This window comes from Limanda limanda, chromosome 7 (assembly GCF_963576545.1).
Source record: "Limanda limanda chromosome 7, fLimLim1.1, whole genome shotgun sequence".
Classification (NCBI taxonomy): Eukaryota; Metazoa; Chordata; class Actinopteri; order Pleuronectiformes; family Pleuronectidae; genus Limanda; species Limanda limanda.
In genome coordinates, this window is record NC_083642.1 from 12,623,382 (window position 1) to 12,645,900 (window position 22,519).

General features: G+C 43.8%; 1 protein-coding gene across 1 annotated transcript; it reads right to left on the bottom strand.

The window, feature by feature from the left end:
- Positions 1–1,698: 1,698 nt before the first annotated feature.
- atp6ap1lb (ATPase H+ transporting accessory protein 1 like b) lies at positions 1,699–13,163 on the bottom strand. The gene is made up of 7 exons (XM_061074595.1): positions 13,024–13,163; positions 5,299–5,336; positions 4,650–4,732; positions 3,191–3,429; positions 2,644–2,694; positions 2,257–2,500; positions 1,699–1,935 (listed from the first exon to the last, which is right to left on the bottom strand). Exons 1-7 carry the CDS (start codon positions 13,161–13,163, stop codon positions 1,699–1,701), a joined length of 1,032 nt encoding a protein of 343 aa, XP_060930578.1.
- Between the last annotated feature and the right edge of the window lie 9,356 nt (positions 13,164–22,519).

The following is a 22,519-nucleotide window of genomic DNA, read 5'->3' on the forward strand; positions in this document are numbered from 1 at the left end:
GATGCTGTTACGGCTGCTAGTGTGGCTTCTGGCAAAATAATGGCATCTATGAGTTCCAGTGGGTGGACGGACGGAGGGCATTCCATGGTATCCATCGTCCTTCTATGGTAGGAATTTGTTCTGTAATTTACAGTGGGATGAAACTCGGACCTTGCATTGTCTGGCCCAGCGTAAAACAAATAGACAGACAGTGTAATATGTTCATACTTGGTAGAAAAAAATCATATGCATTGATACTTTCACCAATCCTCATAGCACAATGTTTTACTTGTACCTATGTTTATTAGTTGTGCAATATTTGAAGATAGTAAACAGCTATGATCGTATAGAGACCTTAATGTATCTACAGCTTGTTTATCCTTTTGGTTATGAGGATTAGCATAGTCATCCTGCACCTAATAGTAGTTCATGATTACATTGTATATAAAAAAAAGACCTCCGCAGAGTGACATTTCTGTACACGCATGTGTTTTTTGTTTTGTACATAGCTGAAATGGGTAGCTTTCATTTTCACATTGTCTCACTGTCACTCACCATATTTTATGGCAACTCCTTTGTAGCTTCACTTTGGCAGTCAAATCCAGTGGTGTGGATGGATGGAGGATCCATGGCCTCCCTTGTTCAAGCGCTCGACTCTTAGAGAGCCAAGTCATTCCCAAGACCTGCGCTCCTGCCATGCCCTCAGACGGGCCGTCTTGTGCAGCATAGTTCCATGTATAGTCCTTGATAGTTTGTTAGTGCTTTTCGCAGCTAACCAATTGTTGTGCTCATTTATAGAACCCCCCCTTTGTCTGGCTGGTCTGTAAAAGGCCATTTTCACAGTTAAGTCCCAAGCGAGCAGTCGAGTTCGGGGGTGAGGTGAGAGACGCCAGAGGCTCTGAAGGGTCAGTAGTGCTGGTCCATTCACTCCAGCCAGATGCTAGACCAGTGGTTCCCGATATTTTTCCGTTCCCTTACGCTCAAAAGCTTTTCAAGCTCCTTTTGCTTTGTGCCGTGTATGATCAGTTTAAACTGCAACTCATGCAAGGCTCTCTGTAATCCTTATCATTAGGAAACACTGCACTAGCCCAGATAGAACAGCAATTTATGGCATGCAGCTGATACGGCTATTTTAGCTATAAAACTGGCTGTTTGAAGTATATATTTCTTGCAGCGGTATTCAACAAAATACACTGTAATGAAAGCTGGAAGGTCGATGTGTGTGATGAAAGCTTGTAATGTGACACTTGTGAGCCATGTAATACATACACTTAATCAGGAGCATCTGGTGTTAGCTGTGTTAGCTACAGTTGCTAGCCTGTTGTGGTTTTAATGGCTGGCTGGGGTAAAGGCCTGTATGCGTCGTTGCCCTTCAGGGCCCTGGGGCTGTCCGTGACCTTTGACATTAGGATCAGGATCCATCTCTCAGGGAGAGGCTTGAACATCCAAAGGCCTTTTTTTTTTTAAAAATATGGATGCCAAGATGCAGGTCAATGAGGAAAGAAGAAAAAGTATCCAACCACGGTCTGCGTTTACTTAAAGTATTTAAGACTGACAAGGTTTTCATATGAACAGGCAAAGTTTTGTTTTGTCGTTTGGTTTTTAACAAATATTCAGTGGCGGATACTTTTTCACTCTTGTATTCACTTGCTCCTCAGCTCCGCAGCTTTTTTCTCTCCCTCTCCTCCCCTTTCTTCATCCAGCTCTTCTCATTCGTCTTCACAGGCTGTTCTTGTCTGGCAACTCGGCCTCTGGACTACGGGGAAAGTAGACTGTCGCTTTGTGTTCCTCATAGCGGTCGATGTGCTTGAGGTGTACCACCATGTGCAGGGCGTAGGCGAGGACAAGGAGCAGGATCAACGACGTCACCAGGCCCATCAGGATGGCCGGCGTCAGGAAAGTGGCACAGTCGCTGGCCGACGCAAACTTGTCCGACTGCACATTGAAGGCCTGGATCTGGAGGAGCAGAGAGGAGGCGGAAAGAGAGAGAGATTAGGTGGAACTAAAGAGGACAACTGGCTCTTACTGGGCTTACCAAGCACAGACACACGGGGCAGATGGGACAGATTGAGACAACCTAGCAGATGGCTGAACAGACAGCACACAGACAGACTGACAGACCGACTCGCTAACTGCCAAAGGGGCGGAACACAAAAGTAAAATGTTGGCAAGCAAAATCAAACACATGCACACGCAAAGAAAACTGAGGAGAAAGATTACGATACGGTGGTTGTGCAAACATTGCTAGTAGAGTAACACAAAGTGCCAGAAGTGTACCTGGAAATCTGTGAAAGTGATGTGCCAGTTTGCTGATGTGTCAGTGTGGGAGCTGGGCACTAGCAGGGTGTCATATTTGTGCAGGCTGCTGACGTGCTGGCAATGGTAGGATGAGGTGGCAGGAGCGTAGACCTCGCTGGCGTTGAACGTGGCCTCCTGGGTCCAGTTGTAGTGGATGTGAACGCTGTCCAGTGTGAACCAGTTTTGACCGGCGGCCTCGTAAAACGTGTTGGACATCTGAAGTCTGACAGAGGAGACGATTCAGTTGCACACAAAGCCTCACACATGTAAACCTGTACGTTCCATTCTGTATATTTTAATGCGATGAATAAGGTTTTAGGTAGATATATATTTTTTGAAATTGTTGGTAGTACACGTGCATTTTACCTGATTACTAGACCTCGTAAATCCTCCACGTCACCGAACTTCAATGAAAGCCTGTTGCAGGAGAGGAGCACAAATATGAAACGGAGAAGATTAAACACAATAAATCAAGGGAATTCTCAGCTGAGGACATCAAACCATTACTCTCCTGTAGTCACAGTGCTTAGCATTTCCTTAGATCATTTCATTTCTATTTGTGTGTGTAATAGTAAAAATAAGGGCTGGGCGATATGGCCAAACATTATATCACATTATTATTTCTGTGTAAGTTTACAGACTTAAACTCTTCTTCTATGGGCAGAGAATGACAAACACCTGATAAACAGCAAAACAGTTTGTAAATCTGAGGTCAATCATTTGTGTGTTGTAACTTGTCACTGTGCTTACACAATGCATATAGATCATATTGACAAATATATCAAACCAAAGTTGATGACTTGGATTTATATGTACATAAGTGAGCTTTTGAAATATGAGTCACTGTATGTGCCATTCCTGTCTTGTTATATATGAGCATGACCCCATTTGTGTACATCTTGGTTTGACTCACGTGGCTTTCTCCTTGGTGCAAATGGAACCTTTAGTGTCCACAGGTGCGTTGGCGTTAAAGACCTTCTCGGTCAGATCGATAAAGGTATGGTTTCTGTAGCGGATTGCCAGGCGCTTTGCCTTAAAGAGAATACAGGTCTTCCCATTGTAAGACACACTCAGAGGGCCGTACGGTCCCATCAGAGACTGGAGCAGCTTCCTCTTACTGTTAGACATCCCGTTCTGGTGCCAGTTAAATGGCTGCAAACACACAAAGAGAGGAATTAGGTACAGGGCAAATAAAGAAACTGCAGTAATCTGGCGACCAAGTTGTGGGTGGTAGGAGTTTTCCATTCTTTGTCTGCCCTCTAGTGGGTGACCAGATTCTTTTTTTTTTCAGACAAGATGAAGAGGGATGCTTCAAAGGATGTGGCCCAGAAACAGAGTTTGCAAGGGTTTGCTCATCCTTGTTCTCATCTAGCATCACAAAGAAGCAAAAAGCAGAGCTCTTATTTGGCTGTCGGGTAAAAAAATGTTGACTTCATATGTCCAGGATGTGTTAAGACCAGTCATGAAGAGATTCAACCAGCATGAGCACAGGACACAGCCATATAGACACATAGAGACTATATGGCTGAGTTATCCTGTTCCACTGAGTACAGCATGCAGTTATTTCAGTAAGATCGTTCTTATGCAACATGCATCAGAGCAATCTGTGTACATCCCTATCTAGCAGCCTGTGACGTACGTATTCTCCACAACTGATCCACAACATCTTGCACCATTTTGAGCACCTGGTCGTCAGCATCATGTCCAGTTCAATGCTCCAACCATCACTGAGTCTCATAACGAGGAGGCAGCACTGTTGTCTTCTTCGTAGAAAACAGAAGCTTTCCTGTTGTAGATATAGCAGACTGCATCTGTGCCGTGCAGACACAAACTGCCTCCTCTTGCTTTTTAATCTCTTCTCTCAGAGGCCACGTCTCATTGGAGGGCTTTTGGGCTAATCCAACACTATTTGACGAGACGTGTAAAGTAGCAGTCACGTAGACTATGAATTGATCATTATTTTTATTTGTTTCTTTAAAGATTATTGATTGGAAATGTGAGGTATTTGCGAGGACAATTTTTCTGAAATGGTTAAAAGCGGCAATACTGAACGCAGTGGTTCAGGAGAGTTCTCTGCACGGAATCAGTTAATCCATATGGCACATGTAACCCTGCCTGGATGCTTCAGCTGATGCAGCATATGGTTTCACAGAATTTTCAGTCAGAGTGGTCCTGTACGTGTGGGTGGCGAGGATGTTTTACCGCTAGTGAATGTGAAACCAACAATATTCCCACATTCAAGGTCAAGCAGTGTGGGTGAGTGAGTGTGCTCGCTTTTGTTTGCTGGCACCCCAGTGTGTGTGTGCGTGTGTATGTGTGTGCGTGTGTGTGGCTGTGTGTGGGTGTCGATAGAAGAGATAGCGAGTGTGTACCTGCAGTATTCTCCTGAGCGGGTTTTCATCTTCCGGCGTCAGAACAACCTCTTCACTTTCTAAGCCGTAACCACCATCTTGACCTGGAAACACGCACACAACACGAAAGATTATATCAGTACACATATTAAGCTGATTACAACCTAATCATAAAAGTTGAGCAGATTTCTCACTGCAGACACACAAACACGAGCACAAAGAGATCCTGTGTGCACCTCGGTGCTCGGGCTCCTATCTATTTCCAGTTGTTTTGCGTCATCACAGTGACTCATCAGCAGTTTATTTCCCAGCTACGGTACTATTGTTCAGTGTTTACAAATACGGTTCATCCTGTTCCAGAAACATATGATTTCCCACCATATAATCTAAAGGAATGCCTCAGTCGCTATTTTCTCTCTCCCTATTTCGTCAAAGGGCCTAAACATAGCCAGGCATCTGAATTGCCACTTAGGTGCATCACACACACACACACACACACATGCCACACACTTCAGGATGGTCTTGTTTTACAATGTAGCAAAGATGTCTCCAGCGTTCAGGATGAAATGCATTTGTCAGGACTATCTATCTATCCAACACGTCAGCATCAGAATAACCGTGGCAGGTTTGATTGAATCAGGCCTTGTGTCACACTGGATTTGTTACTTACTTGATGTGACTCTTGTTGCTTGTTTGGGATTCTCTTCGCTGCGGAAAAAGAGAGAAGACACAATGAGGTCTTGTGATTGCGAGATGCACGGAGGTTTTTCTCTCTTTTTTTTTCTTTTTTAGATAATACTCTGTAATGTGCACAGGATGCTTATTAAGCATTTTCCCCCTTGAACAAGAATGTTAATTTTCTCGTGATGCAGATGCAGCAAACACAGACTGAAAAAAAAAATTGCTTTACATGTTAGTCTATGTCCTCGTGCACATTTTATGGAACATTTTACTGTAGTTATATACATGATTCTAAATGAGTGTATATCACATAATGCATACTGTATTTATTGGCACCCACAGAGTTTCAATATGCTTTTCAAGTTGTAAAGTACCTCAAACACCAAACTAAAACTAACTGACGCTTTAATAACCATGACTGTTTGTGTCCTTATTGTTTTTTACATTTTGGGAACAACCTGCAACAGAGATTTTTTTCCCCTTCGTAGCGTTCAAGGTGCAACACTGGCAAGACAACAAGGTGAGAGAGCCTCTCAGTTTCCAGCACATTCGTGACATCCAGCATGAAGGAAAAAAAACAAAAAAACGAACCTGGTAATGGGGGTCAATAGCATCTCTTAGGGATTTAACCCTTTGTAAATCTATTGTCAGGAATGTTTCAATGTTCAGTTTTTGTTGAAACTGATGTAGAGAGGTGTTGATAAAATGTCTGATCATTTAAGAGCAGGTCGTTTTTTATGCTGTTGAACTGTTTTTGTGTAATAAAGGGAATTTTCTCTCCTATTTAACCCCATTGATATAAATGGGGTTGATAAATTGATAGAAATACATGTCAGCATTTCAAGTCAGCAGCACCACAAACTGCGATGCAAATCATATGAAGTTGAGTCAACACCTCTCAAAACAACCAAACATTATAACCTATATTTAAGTTGAATAATTAGCGTGTGATTGCGAGCGTGAACGGTTGTTTGTCTTGTTGGATGGATGGATTTACCTTTATAACTGGCAACTAGCTGTTTACACAATGGCCTCAAAACTATCACATATTTTCCAGCTTTTGTTTTAATTAATATGTATGAGAGTGGCCACAATAATCTCAGCATGAATACAAATGTTTTAATTTGGATGCACCCGGATGGCCTCGGGGTTGTGATGCTAACCATGAACTTTAGTTGCGTGCCGTTCCCTGTCGCTCCCTCTCTCTTCTCTCATTTCCAGATTATTCGCCCACTGAATTCCATGAGCAGTTCACACAGTCATTGGGTCTGTGCCGTGTCTCCGTCGCAGGAACTTAGTCTTTGTGCGGTGTGCTGCTTTTACTAAATGACCGATCTCTGATGTGGGACTGACCTACATTGTACACGCGGGAGACAGAGGGCGAACAGTTTCCTTTTCCCTGACATGTACGTCCTCCTCTCAGTCTAACTAAACCCCGCAAAGCCTCGGACTTCTTCGAGCTAATCCTGATCCTTTTAACTGTCTAATCAAAGACGTAATGCTGCAGCAATGGGCTTACTGAGCGGCGCTGACATGGTCAGTTTTCCTTGTTGTGATGGTCCAGCCATTGCTGCGACTGTGTCCTCTGTCCCAGCCTGTCCTCCGTGATCATCTGGGCTGATTTGTTAATCTCCACACAATAGTCAGTTATAATGGGCTTGTCGAAGGTAAACCTCCTAAGATCTGTGGGAGAGCACATGACAAATATCGTCTGCCGTTTCGTGTCCCGTCAGGAGGCATCCCTTCCGTCTGTTTACGGATTTGCTCGGAGATACTTCAAATAATTTGATGAACTGCAGCACAACAAAAGCAACGTCTGCGAGGAATGTCTTTTTCTCCCCTCCAATTGAATAGTAATGCTCTTGAAGGAAAGACCCTTTCAGAAGATAAAGATACACTGCAGATGCTTTCATGAATATTTATACTACATTTAAAACCAGTCAATGACTTCCGTTGTCAGGGACGGCTCACACTTTGTTTCTCTCAGATCGTGACCCAGACAGTGGAAACCAAGGCCTGCCCCACATACCGCTAAGCTAATTGACCAATCAATGACAACTGTGACCTTCATGCTGTAAAAAGAAGGGGTTGGGAAACGATGAGTCAGGGCTTATTCCTCCATGTGCCATGCATTATATCTGGGATACTGTTTAGCTACATTTAAAAAAGGGTCAGAGCAAGTTAAGCAAATTCAGCTAACAGCTAGCCACTGAAAAATAAGTAACAGGGCCGGTTTCTGTTCGCGCTGGTAGTCGTGGTTGCAGTGCATTGCCAGATATATTAATGCCAGCAGCCTGAAGCTATTATCTGCCCGTCTGGTCCAGTTTGCACCTGGGCAATATTGTATAGTTTACTTCCAGATGGATTAGGATTACTTGTAAATGCAGGCTGCTCAAATATGGAAACTCATAGTCCCTGAACAAGATGAAGAGATTAGGGCATGATGTCAGAGCCTGAGGCATTCTGGACGGCTAAAGTGCTAATTAATAGATTTGAACTGACCTCTGAAATCGTGACTTAGTGAACACCCATTGAACCTTGACCATGACCATATTATGGTAATGAGTTGAGTTCCACTGACCAAAGGTAAGTTAGTTTCCTGGTAAAATTTAGTTCCCTATTTTTGGCACATTTATTGGACCTATAATGATTGGATTTGACACATTGGATTTCCGCTTCCTAAATAACTTTAAAAATTATTTTTAATTTCATATATACAGGATGACACTCTGCCACAATACAAGCTCATGGTATCGCACTTTTTGCTGATTATGACTTTGTGTGGAAGCTCTGATCAAATACCTGTAGAGTGATCAGGTGTTTTTTTCTAAATAGATCTTCTGAATTTGAAACAAGCTTCAACTTTGGTTCATCAGACGGTGACAGCTGCACGAGGATGTCTGTCGCAGGTAAAAGATCAGCAGGAAGTAACCAAGCTGTCGCTCCCGATTCACTAGCTCTTCAAGTGTGTGTGTGTGTGTGTGTGTGTGTGTGTGTGTGTGTGTGTGTACGTGTGTGTGTGTCTGCCAACTTCAACGTCAGCATCATGATTGGCTAGATTAGCAGCTCTCTGTGTGTGTGTGTGTGTGTTTGTGTGAGAGCACATACTGGTAGGCATGTGTGCATGTGTATACGTGGCTATGAACTTACTTGTATGTACTGCCATAAGAGTAACAATATGAGAGTTTATGCGGATGGTGAATCTAAATATTTACATCCGCCCAGTTGAATGCTGGGTAAGCATGTTTGTCCACGAAAGGCCTGCCAAATGCATTATTCCTTTGGCAGCCGACCGCTGACAGAAACCTCAGTCGTGAAGTAGATACTTGGACTCTGACCACTTATCACTTTCCTTTAGCATAAGGTTAAATATCCCCATTATGTCTGATTTACCTATCTATTCACTGCACAGCCAGTCTGGGATTGTTGTAATCTCACACACACACACACACACTCTCTCCAACACAAGTGGTGAAGCACTCCTTCCCCTGCACCTACACCCAGGCCTCAGCTGGCCGAGAGGGGCCAGAGTATGTGCGAGTGTGTGTGAGTGCTAACTAAAGCCGTTTGTTCCTGTGCCAGTTCCGCGAGGTCAGCAACCCAGGACTGCTGCGGCCCCGTCATTGGCTCAGCCTGTCACACGGTGCCTGGGTGCTGAACAGGCCCTTTATATAATCAAAGCCATGCCAGAGCCACTCCTTGACTCACCTCACTCCCTCCGCATCTCCTCAAAATATGGGCACAAACACGCAACTGCAATAAACATATGTGCAAAGCGATCGGTGCGAGACTGACCGAGATACATCGGGACGATCGTACGATCGCTGCTATATTTAGTAAAGTAAATGGCTTTTAAATATTAACCAGAATGAGATCGTCTTATATACTGATTGCCTCTCGATCGATGCATTTCCATCGATTATTTTTTCCGGTGGACTTCCTCGTTGGCGCCCACAGATGGATGGATGCTTATCACCCCTCGTCTGAGCCTGTGCTGCGTGCTGCTGAGCAGAGGGAAGGTGTGGTGCCTGCTCCACGAACTTGTAAACAAGTCCGTTTGGCCTCTGTTGCCATAGAGCGCTGAGCCACTGCACTCGGCCTCTCTGTGAACCACAATCGCTCCATCAGAGCCTCTGTATCCAAAGCAGTCGGTTGTGTTGAGTGCAGTGGTTACCTATTTTCTGTGAGGCTCATTTAACTCGGTGAAAACTACAAATTCCATTTATAATTTTTTAAAGAACACGAAGGGTAACGAGTGCCTAAACGTCCTCACCACTGTCGTTGTGTATATCAATAGTGTCTCAGACTAGGCGATGTGCTCTTCTACTCATATTTCCTTGTATTATGCCTGCATGGAATTTGAAACCAGACTATGATAGTATTTCATAATGTACAAGGGGAAATACTTATGCAAAGTAATGTTAATGTCAGAGATATTCATTTGGAAGTGTTCAATGTTTTTAACACCATACATTAAAAAGTGCTCTGTGATTTGGTAAAGAATTGTGTCCCTGACGAGGCAGGAAAACACGACTTAATCCTACACTGTGCAGGTGCAGGCCTATTAATAGATATATTCACGCAGATTAACCTTCGGGAGTTAACTAATGTGGGGCCGTGGCTCAGGTGGTTCAGCAGCTATTGTCCAGGTTCGATCCCCAGCTCCCGAAAACCCAGGTTGCTACCAGCATAAGGTGCTAAGCAGAATAAATATGCAGATGGAGATCTACTGTGTCGAACGCCTCCGACAACAAGAGCAACAACAATGAGCTTTAGATTTACTGAGACTTTTGTGTGTCAGTGCTTAGAAACGTGCTTTCATTTCAGTGTTGCTTTGATTGCAGATTCAACTTTGACCTCAGGTCAAGTGCTGCAGTGGCTTCCTACACTTTTGAGATCAAATGCTTCAATGCTGGTTTGTAAAGCCCAGCATCATGGCTACGTCAAAAAGAAATTTCACATATATTTATAACAATTAATATTTCATTTTGACCAGATCAATCCTCAGTGTCTTTGGTTTCTAAATCCTTCTGTGTAAAGTAAACAGCGTACACAATTTCATGAAGTCAAATAGTGTGTGAATCAGTTGTTGTTTTTTTTTCTGTTTCAATGAAAGGGGATCATTGAGCGACCCCCCACTGGAAATCCAATGCTTTGACCTCTAATCTTTGGCTACATTTGGATCAGTTTGTCAGTGTTTAACAGTTTTAAGATACATGTAAGTGCATGTTGACTCCACTCTGAAAGATAAACCTTTACAACTACACACACAAAATACTCCATAAGCTGATGGAGCAGCTGATCAAGATACGCATGAGTTCACCTTTATATTTCCTGTGCTTCTCTGCTGCCTGTATATGTGTCAGTGAACATTTTTCATTGACAGTGTGAATGATGTGATGTCATTTGAGCGTGTCGCACCAGGCTCAAGAAATTAGGTCATATCTAATTGACTTGCGTAATTTTGTTTTTGTTTTGTTTTGGCTTGGCCAGGACAACTTAACACTGTTTTTCATTAGCAATGCAATGGCATTTTTAATTTCATGTACAAATATAACATATTATCATTTTTATTTCTTATTAAATGTTGCACTTTACTTATTTTCTCTTGGCTAGAGACATGGTTTTAAAAATTTGAATATTTGAAAATATATCATCAAGTTCATGCTCCTCATTACAACATGTGACCAGGTTTAATTGTATTTGTCTGTTTTTTCAAAGTCAAAAAGGCTCATAACGGCAAATTGTTTATATCTGCAAACTAAACAGCTGTAGTTTTTTCTCTCACGTGTGATCTTTGCCTGCATTGTATTGCATTCATATGTAAATTGTACCATAGACAGTATTACGTATACTTGGCAAGTCATAGATGAGGCTTTGAGCTGACATTAGTTTTACTCAGGCAAGTCTCTTCAGGCAGCTATTTAAAAAATGTATTGTGAACTTAAGTTAGAAAGCCTATGGATCATGATAAATGAAAAGGAACCAAAAGATAAATAGTACGATGCAGAAGATCCCTTCTGGCCAGTGCTTTTAAACATGTTGTAAACCTCAGTGCTTGTCATAGTTCCACATTCACCACTGACAATATGGCTCGCTGAACATTTTGTCTTCATCCTCTTCCTGCGAGTGTCTCAGCAGTGGAGGCGTCTGGCCTCACTGTACCTTTCCCTCTGCATTTCCCACAACTATACACCGCACAAGGCCTGTGAAGTGAGAGCCATGTAAAGCTGCTCTTATATAACGCTATCTTGGAGTGTGTCAGAGCTGAGAACAGAGCTGTGACGGGGGACTGGAGGTGTTACGTCGCAGAGTTACGCACAAAGTTTGATCCAGGGAATATACGGGCTCCGAACCCCCCTGGAGAAATTAAATGTCGCCGCTCTCTGCCCGGAGCCACTGCGGGGAGAAGTTAAGATTGGGATCTGCCCGGGTTTCACCAGCACGAGATTGAGCCGGAAACGGGAGCAGGCCCATGAGACTCTGCAAATATTGAATTCTAAATCCAAGTTATTTGAATTGCGAACATGTGCACGGATTAGATTGTGCACTGAATAATAGGCGTGACAGTGATTATCCGTCATCCTCGAACGATTCCAGTGTTATCACCGTGCTGGAGGAGCAACAATAAAGAGAGTGGATCATTCAAACAATGGCTAAAAAGCGTTGTGTCGCAAAATGCAGCATATCATGGCTTTGATGAGTGCTCTGCGCTATAGAGGAGCCGTCACGCATGGCATAGTTTCAAGAGCCTTACATGTCTTTGGCACCACACTATAGGTCTGTGCCTGGATGTGTCGGCTGTGTGAGCAGACATGGAGCTAGCACAGGGCCTGGCTGCCGGCTCAGTCCCTGTGACACTGGTGTGTGAGTGCCCCCAAGGTGTGAGCCCTGCATATTTTATCCAGATTTGACCTGCAGGACTGAATGTGTATTATGCAGACATGGCCAGCTAGAATACACCCCCTCCTCCTCCTCCTCCTCCACTCCTCACTCCTCACTCCTCTCCTCTCTCTCTCTCTCTCCTTCTCGCTCCCTCAATGACTGCATCAGTAAACAGACCCCCAGCAGACCATCCCTGATGCATCCTCTGCTCTCGTCCACGTCCCATCCTTGTTTACCTCCCCTCCTCTCCTCCTCTCCTCCCCTCCTCTCCTCCTCTCCTGCACCTCCTCTCCTGCAGGCCGGCTGCCAGACCAGCACCTCCACTGGGCAGAGACAACAGCCCCATTCGTGATCGATGAGCAGCGTCTGATGCAGTCCCAGAGACTGAGACAAACAAAAGCCTCCTGCCTCTGACACACTGTAGTGGGGGGGGGGGGCAGTGGGGGGGGTTGGACCTGCCTGCGTCCACGGTTTGTGACACAACCCCAAGGTGAGATGGGGAGAATGGAATGGGGAGGTAAGGGGGGGCTATAGAGACAGAGAGAGCCCCCCCCCCTTCTCCACCCACCCACCCACCTACCCCTCCTCCTCCACCACAAGAGAGCACATCAGCATCCCAGCATCCCTGCATGCATCTCCCTGTACCCCTCCCATCCCCCCTACGACCCCCCCCCACCCCCCTGTTAGAGAGCCCGTAGAGAGAGAAAGACAAAGAGAGAGAGAGAGAGAGAGAGAGAGAGAGCGAGAGAGAGAGAGAGAGAGAGAGAGAGAGAGAGAGAGAGAGAGAGAGAGAGAGAGAGAGAGAGAGAGAGGATGGATGGATTTTTACCTCCTCTCCAGGATTTCAGGCACTTCTTCATAGACGAGTCCCGGCTGCAGCTCCTCCTCGTCGGAGAAGCCGAGGCCGGGCCGGCTGAGCAGGAGGAGCAGCGCCAGGGAGCAGAGGAGGAGCAGCCCGTGTGCAGCCATGGAGACAGTGAGAGGAGAACTGCCGCTGGTCGAGCTCCGCTTCATAATCTGCTCCTCCGGCAGTGGCTGCAGCCCAGCTCCTGTGACTGGCAGCGGCGGCGGGCCAATCAGCGGCGAGCCACAGCCAGCCAGCGTGCGTCACAACTCCCCCCCCCCCTCTCCTCGCTGCACCTCCCCTCCTCTCATCCTCTCCCTCCCACCCGTACTCTCTCTTCTTTGTCATCCTCCCTCTGCCTCTCTCACTCCGCTCGCTCAGCCTCCTCACATCCACCCCTGTGCTCGCTCTCTCTCTCTCTCTCTCTCTCTCTCTCTCTCTCTCTCTCTCTCTCTCTCTCTCTCTCTCTCTCTCTCTCTCTCTCCTCCTGCTCCCTGTCGTGCACACATAGCCGCAGGCGAGTCCCAAGTATAGACTGTAAAGAATGTTTGTATTAAACTATGAAATGAAACTCCCTCTCTCCCTCTCTCCCTCTCTCACCAGCAAAATGACAGGCTGGAGGCGGGATCACATCAGATATCATGCAGCGAATCCAGCCAGAGCAGCAATCCAAGTCGCAAGCAGAACCTGTCCCGTTGGGTGTTGGAGGTCGGCCATGGCGAGTTGACTGGCATATGCCATTCCACTCAATGCTGCTGGATGCACAAAAAGAGAAAAAAAAACTTTGACAACAACAACCTCACAACAGTTTCTCATAGCAGCATGATGCATACAAAGAGAAGTATAAAAACCTACTCATTTTGGCAGCATAGTAGGGACATTTACTGATGTCACCATCCGTGGCTCCGTGTACAGGCAAGCCAGCATCTAAAACATCCTCCTGGATGGGCTCCCTGTGTGAACAGACACGCTGCGGTGACAGACTGCGGTTAGAGTTAAAGATGAATCAAAAAAAGATTAAATTATCAGGTGCACAATTCAGAAAGCACTGCAAAGTAGAGGAGGAGAAGAAAGAACAATATAGAGGTAAGAATCGCCCCGATTGTGGACATCATTAATGTTTATTTTTGTCGACATGACATGATTCGCTATCAGTACAGCTGATTTCAGACTCTTTATATTTTTTGTTATATATTTGTATTGTTTTTTATAGCTTACAATTTTGTCTGCCTGTGTGTGCATCTGTATACAGTCCAAAAGTTATTGTGGATGCATGACAGTTTGCGCGTGTATGTTGGGGGGCGCCAATTTGAAATCTGGCCTAGGGTGCCAACATTGCCAGGGCCGGCCCTGAGTGAGGACAATCATTGGCATAATGCATTTGCTAGCTCCTTCCCCTAAACTTAACCGTTACATCTAAATGCCTAACCTAACCTAAACCCTGATTCTAACCCTATCCCTGAAGGCAAATCTTAACCCTCAAACAAGCCTTTGAAAAAGTGGGGACAGGCCAAAACGTCTTCACTTTCCAAATATGTCCTCACTTTATGCTCAAATTGCTCCCTTACAAACATATAAGTACAAGTATACACACACACACACCGACACACACACACACACACAGAAAGAGAGAGAGAGAGAGCGAGAGAGAGAGAGAGAGAGAGAGAGAGAGACACACACACCTCTGTGGAAAATCACCTGAATGTCAAGGTCAGATTGTGTAGGAGGGCAGGAGGATGTTGACATGACTAGGTGGCCACAGAGAGAGAGAGAGAGAGAAAAAAACGGAGCCATGACTGTGTGACCTAGATCTCCAGTGCGCTGCCACAATAGCAGAATTAATTCACTTGATCTATGGGTTGTTGTGCACTGAGAGGCCCTGCAGCTGAGGAAATTGTCCACTGAGGCTGCAAATATGGATGACAGGAGCAGCTGAGCAGCTGTGGGATGAGACGGGAACGATGGTCCAGCCCCCCCCCCCCGACCCTGATGGCTGAGCCCGTTTCCTCCTCGTTATTTCGGCCCCACGTACGCGTGAGACGCCCCAGGACCATGATACATCCTCTCATATCGTTTATTTCCATATGCCATAATGTGACGGAATGTTTGAAGACCAACATTATGAGTGGTTATATAACCAATGAACATTTCCTCGGTTACAACAATCACCTCCAGTGTCTCAGTGGGCAGTTCCCCATATATGTGGTTATGACCCCTTTCAACGGTGATGACATCACGAGGGGGTCCCAGTCTCAAACATACTCTTATTTATATCACATCAATTCAAACTCTTTGTGCTTGGAAATATGCTCTGTTCATTCTTAAAACCAGAACAATTTATTGCACAATATTAAACGAACTGGTTTCTATTTTAGTGAAACAGAAAGTTGATCTGGTTCCCAGAAACCCGCCTTACCTGACATATGACTCATCTATTAACATCCACACCTCTCTTTCTGAGACACACACACACACAGACACACACACAGCTCCTCCGACTGGACCGTTGAGAACACTTGTTAAGCGTCACTGAAGAGAAGCAGAGTCTCTGAAGAAATTTTCCTGGAATTTTTTTTGTCAAAAAGCTTTTAATTTTTCACCATGTCGTGGGGAGGCCAGGTGTCTGATGGGAGGATAGCAGAGGCTGTGATCAAGAAGGTCATTGAGGAGGAGACAAAAGACAGACCCTTAGAGGACGTCCCGTCCCTCACCCGCGATGAGAGAGAGCTTGTGGGCAAGCTGTTCCCAATGGTCAGCAGAGTTGGTGAAGCAGTAAAGTATGACAAGTCGATACAAGATAAAATACATGGGGTTGCACAACTCTTCAAGAAGGGCAGAAATAGAGAGGCCCACAAGAAGTTTCAGGAGGCGTTTAAAGAGATGTTTCGGTATGGCATCACCTGGAGGGAGATTTTTTTTTTTCTCTTTGTTGTTGGCAAGGTGGCAATGAGAATCGTGATGGGTCCGCATCAGTCATGGCATGATCAGCATCCGGCATGGACGTATCTGCATCAGTCAGTGGAGCTGATCCGGGAGTGGACTGTGGAACTTTTCAAAAAGAATCTCCTGCGCTGGATTCGGGAACAAGGAGGATGGAGCTGCTGTTCGGTTCAGTCATGTGCTCTCACAGAGGAGGTCTTCATCACAGAGGAGGACTTCATCTAGGAGGAGGCCTTGTAATCATCTTCTTCACCGGCACAGCCTTTCGGAATCTTCATCAGCTGTTGACTCTGAGCCGCACCTTGTTGCCGTGAAGATGGTTCAAACAAGAATTATTTTCTCTCTGCTCTTGCCCTTGTCTTGTGAGACCCTGCTACACCTTGTTCTGTGCAGCTTGTTTTCTGTGGGGAGAGGCATTGTTAAATGAAACCTCTGATTAATCATTTTTTTCCATCAAATCAAAATGAATTTGCTTTTTTAATGTTCATGTTTGTAGCCTATATAACTTTAATGATTTAGGGAACTGCTGTTATTTTCTCTACATTACATGTTGGCTGCTTCAGGGATCTGATCAGCAACCGACAATCTTTCAAAAACAAGCTCTATAATTCAGATCAATATGAAGCATTAATGAAAACAAAATGAATGTTGTTCTTTTACTTGAATGGAGATCATCATCTTTGAAATGTTTCTGTGAAATAAATAATTGCAATCGTTGCTTTTTTGTTCAATTTTTATTCAGATTGAATGTATTGAATGTCCAAATTGCACAAAACTCATCTCTGAACTATTTCAACCATCACAAGATGTGATGTCATCAGTGTCTCGATAGTTTCAGTTTGATAATAAAGTTGAACAGTGGCGCTCCTCCCACATTTGTCGGGGGGGGGGGGTAATTGTGTAATTGTGTGATGATGGCTAAGGTTTCCTGTTAATATGTTTCAGTCAGACAACTCATGCTCAATTGCAGCAGAAGAACAGATTTAATGTGTTTGGCGTCTAGGCTCCAACTTAATCACTTCCTCATATAATTACACAGGAGTGATTGGAGTGATGAGCAAATCCTTGTGTGTGTGTGTGTGTGTGTGTGTGTGTGTGTGTGTGTTTGCCCTCAGATATCACACACACACACACACACACACACACAAACACAAACACACAGGCCCCCGGGGCTCTGCTCACTCGCTCAGGGACACAGTGAGATCAGAGCTCGTTCTCGTGAAGCAGCTGGTCAGTGACTGACCGGCTTCTTATCAGTGGAAACAGTGAAAACAGAGATCAGCGCCGCAGCTTCTTGATCAGAGCAGAAGCTGCAGTTGGTTTGTACCGAGCTTCAGTTTCTGTGTCCTCCTCCAGTCTGACCTCCTCTCACGTTTTGTTTTAATATTTGGTCAACTAAAATATGCCTCACATCCTATTACGTCCACGGCCCGGTGCTCTTCCCTGCAGATCGCTAATCCATAGTTTCCGTCACGGGAAGAAGGGGCAAAATGGCTCTTTCAATAGTCAAGTTTGACTACTCCTGACCTAGTTGCACAGAAATTGGCCAACAGGAGGTGAAATCGAGTACGGGCATGAACTTTGAGGTTGCATCAGCTAAGTGCACAGAAAATAGTCAAAACAGTAGTAAGACGTTGATCAGTGGAATTTTCCATCACACTAGTTTTTGCATTCAATCAGAAAAGAGAAACTTTTATTGCACAATATTAAAGGAGTGGAGGGTTTATACAAACTGAGAATCAAGCTGGTTTCTATTTTCATGAAACAAAAATTTGATCTGGATCGCCGAAACCGAAACCTCATCTGAACAATGACTCATTTATTAACATCCACACAATTTTCACCACTTTCTAACTTTCTGCAAATTTTGGTAAGAATTTGAGCATGGTAAAGCCCATAAAAAAACAAATTCATTTGCCTGAATAATAATAATAATAATAATAATAATAATCCTTACAATTTCAATAGGGCCTCACCTGACCTTTTATCTGTGCTCGGGCCCTAAATATTGTGACCTACTATCACGGTTGATTTTCACATTGATGTGTGGCAATTATTCACACTGAAAGAGGCGCTCCATTATTTTCTTTCCTTTACTTTAAGAAAACAGGCAGTAATTTCAATCATGTGTTACCTCAACGCTGACCTCACATGTGACAAAATGCTTTAAAACAATGTGTACGTTGTCTGGAGATTTAAGTGGTTCACACACATCTACTTATTAAACATATAATATCCAGTATATCATAGCACACAGGATGACACACTTATCTAAATATTCAAATAATGATTTTAGGTAATATCATTGCTTATATTCAGTAAAATAATAAAATACACTATGAGTAATTTAAGCTTATGTGTTGCCCTGTAATAAATTAAATATTTGAAGTATTTTGCTGGTGTGAACAATGTTCAACATCACCATAATATGGCTTTGTAATAATTACCTGTCTTTGGGACGGGCAAATGCAAGTGAATAATTGTGTAGCCAGATGTTTTATTGTGAAAAGAAGCTGGGGATCAAACTACAGACCGTCTGGTTAGTGGACGACCCTCTTTAACCTCTGAGCCACAGTCATCCCCCTGTGTGTGTCTTTGTGTAACGGTTCACAGGCCTCTTCACAGTATATCATTCCGAGTGTGTGTGTGCCTGAGAGAGAGAGAGAGCTAAAACATTGCTGAGGGCGTGAGAGGTCAGCCCTGTCTCCTAACCCGTACAGTAACAGGAGGTGACTTAAGGCTGCCTCAGCCCTCTGTGTCTGCCCCCCCCTTCAGCAGGCCAGTGTGTCAGTCGACTGGAGGGAAAGAGCAAACTAAACTGTCACTGCTGCCGCCGGAGAGTGACAGCATCCCGGAACATCCCACAGGAAGACGTGCAGGTGTGACGGCTGTAGAGGAAGACATTAAGCTGTGATGCCAACAGTTCGTACTGTCACCAACACGGAGACAGTTCGGCAGTGGATCTTGTAAACAGATGCAGGAGGGGACAACATCTTTTAGTACTGTCAAACCCCTGCATTATCAGCAGTATACGGCATGTATTAATGAAAACATCTGTTCTGTGTTTGCTTTGCACTGGGACTGGTTGACGATGCTCTCTTACTGTCCAGCCTCTTCCTGAGTTGGTGTTTTGCCCTCTCTCTGTGAGTCATACAGCATTGGACATTATGAAACAGATCGAACACACACAGCTGAGGGTTACTGTCTATTTATAGGTATGATCTCATATCCAACTTCTTAATCCTGCTCTTTATGCCCACAGAACGCCAAGGCACACAACACACAGGGTGACGTAACGGTGCAGTTTTAGATTGCTCTGCAGTTTGTGTTGATGGCGACATATACGACTGCTAATCTATAGCAGCAAGCAGGATTAATCAGTATGCTAAAGCTTTTATTCATGAAGAGTGTTGAGGGAGGGTAAGTGCTTCGCTTGTGTACTTAAAGTATTAAAATGTGTATGTAGTATAGAGTGTATTTCATGTGTTTGTTGATAGAAAATGTGGAAAAACACATGTTTTTGATAATGGGTTTTTATTGGTATACACATTTGCTGTTTGTCACAGTAACATCCGCTGTAACTCACTGCGTCTGTTGCCTTTTTTGCTGACCATGCACACGCCAACACACACGCACAAATGTACAGACACACAATCTTTGATCTTCCAGATAAGGTCAGTAAACAAGGCAACCAAATGATAAGTGGCATCAACCAGTGATGCAAATGACACTGAAAAAACGTTATCAACGTAAAGATAACTTCAATTGGTATCACCCATATGAATTAAGTTTAAGTTAAGTTATTGATTGTGTTAATATAACTTGTTAACGTGTTTAAATCGAAGAAACTAAATTAATTTGGGTATGAAATGTATGTTTACGGAAACATCTAAAGTTTTTTTAATTAAAGTTAACGATTGTGTTAATATAATTTGTTAACTTGAAGGGGGCAATTGTAACTTAATCAATTTGTGCATTACCAATTGAAGTACATTTTTCTATTTTTCTTAAGTGGGTGAATACAATTCAGTGTAAAGTACTTCCTTACAAGTGATATAATGTATTAATCATGTCTTATTTGCCAGGAATACACACACTTCCTATTTCTACTCAGCCGATTCCCTTTAATCGCATTTACACTTCTCAAACATGTTTCTAATGACAAAATGAACTGATGATAACATCAGCTTTTTAAATTATATAAAAAACATGTACTCCCAATCCTGTTTACTGAGTCCATTAACCTACACAGTGTTTATTTCCCAAACTTGCATGACTTTATAAAAACTAGCCTATTTATTAAATATAGTAACAATCTCTAGGTAAGCACACAGGTTGCTGATTAATCTGCTGAGATTACACAACACCATTGAAAGCTTTCTCACTGCTCCATGTCATACAGGCATTGCCCCAGGCGATATGAGGAATGGAGGATATATTATCTGTTCATATGCAACTCAATAGTTATGTAGTATAAAGCTAAGAAATTCAGTCTTATTGTCTCGTTTCTCATATACTCTGTAAAGACAATCCGTTTGTACAGCACTTTGTTGAAATAGGTAATATTTCTCCATAAATAAACACAGATTCCGTCTATAAAACTATATCCATTCATAAAACACATGCCATGTATTTCTCTTTTTTAACCAGTGAAGATCAGAGCGTTGTTCTACGCCTTTAAGCCGGCAGGATCAATCATGTGACGCAACACAAACGCAGAGCAGTGCAAACATTTGATTGGCTGAAACCTGTGAATGGCCAACGTTGACGATTAACATTCATGTCACAACACTGCAGTTTCATTCAGTCCTCGCTTTCTCCAAGCTGCCGCAACACCAGTCTGTGCCACTTGAGGGTGCTCACACATCACCCGGCAGACTCATGCAGACATGGTTACTTCATGAGGCACAAAGTTGACGTAAGGATGTGGTGTAAATGGGTAATAATCTGCTCTACGATTGAGAACGGTGTTTCAAGCCCTAAAAAAACACATCCGCACTGCAACATCACTGTGCATTCAGCTCTATCAGTGACACACTTAATGAATAAATAAAATAAATACATTCAGTACATGATAGCATGAGCAAACAATTCCACACAATGTTACAATATGTCATCTTTCAAGCTAATTAGTTGTACAGTTCCCCTTGAGTCATATAGCAGCAAGAGATTCTACATCCTACCAGTGATCAGATTCAAGCCCCACCCGAACACAAACTAATAATAAAACCCTTCACGACACGAAAACAAGGAGGGACACTCAAAATAACACATTCCCGAATGGCCGATATGATAAATAGAATGAATGACAGAGTGATTAAGTGGCTTTTTTTTATAGATGATAATGGAGCTCTTAACACAAACCACCTTATATGCTTGTTCTGATTTGGTGTCCTCCTTGTAATAAAAATTATTACTTTCACGAGTTTTCATCTTCCAAAAAGAGACAAAGGAAACAGACTCGTCTTATAGCTTTCAGACGCGCTGAGCTCTCTGACACTTCACTGAAAGACGCCAGGCCTCCTGGCACCACGCTCAGATCTGTACACAGTGCTTCATTGTAACTAGGAACATGTTTGTTATTAAAACACAATTTGACACCGGCGAACGTTTAGTCACACGCCCACAATAGATACCCCCCCTCCCCCCATACCTGACTTACAGTGTCTAAAAGATGAAATTATAAAAGCACAGGTAATATCAGACGCACGGGTCTATCCATGTATAAAGAGTATAGTCGGACTAGGACAACAGCTATCATGCCAAGTCTATGTTTATCTGACAGGCGTAAAGAGAGTCATGATATTTCCTCCCTTTGTTATGTGGCTGGACTACAGAGCTATCTTTTGATTGTCTATAAACTAAATGTGAGAGAGAGAGAGAGAGAGAGAGAGAGAGAGAGAGAGAGAGAGAGAGAGAGAGAGAGAGAGAGAGAGAGAGAGAGAGAGAGAGAGAGAGAGAGAGAGAGAGAGAGAGGCACCAGACTGTGGGGAGGGATGAGAAAAACAAACCAGTAAACAAATAAAGAAGTCTCTATATAAATATAAACTCTAGAATCGTCTGATAACTATGGAGTTGGTCAACGCTTGGTCGATGCACACAGATATAAAACGGCAGTCCTGGAACAAATCCTTGGTTCTGGTCTAGGACCAGCTTCAACCACCCTGGCGCTCTGGAGAGGTAAAATTAACCCCAGGTCAGCATCTAAAAGCAACTCTACCAGTCTATAAAATGCGCATAAAAGATAGAAGGCACAGAAACACAAACCCACTCTGGACGAGTGGGAGGCGGACTGACAGCGGCAGTTTTTTTGGCAGCGGCCTTGATGAAGCTGCAGGTCTGCTGGCGGCAGACGGGTGTCGTACGGGATGCGATGTCCAGAAGAGGGCAGAGATTTGTGTGTTGGTTCTCGGGTTTTTTGTTTTTTCATTTCGTCAGAGTTGGACCTCAATGTGGATGTGACTGAGTCGCTCTGACAGAGTTTTGCAACAGTTGCAGGTAACATTCATCGGATGATGATCCAAGAGTCGTCCTCCTGAAT

What these genes read in the sequence shown, in the direction of transcription:
- atp6ap1lb (XM_061074595.1), bottom strand. Translation starts at nt 13,163, where the DNA reads ATGGCTGCACACGGGCTGCTCCTCCTCTGCTCCCTGGCGCTGCTCCTC. An exon ending in CGCTCAGGAGAATACTGCAG is followed by an intron (nt 3,430 to 4,649) that starts GTACACACTCGC and finishes GTGTGTTTGCAG; the next exon opens with CCATTTAACTGGCACCAGAA. An exon ending in TGCACCAAGGAGAAAGCCAC is followed by an intron (nt 2,695 to 3,190) that starts GTGAGTCAAACC and finishes CTCCTGCAACAG; the next exon opens with GCTTTCATTGAAGTTCGGTG.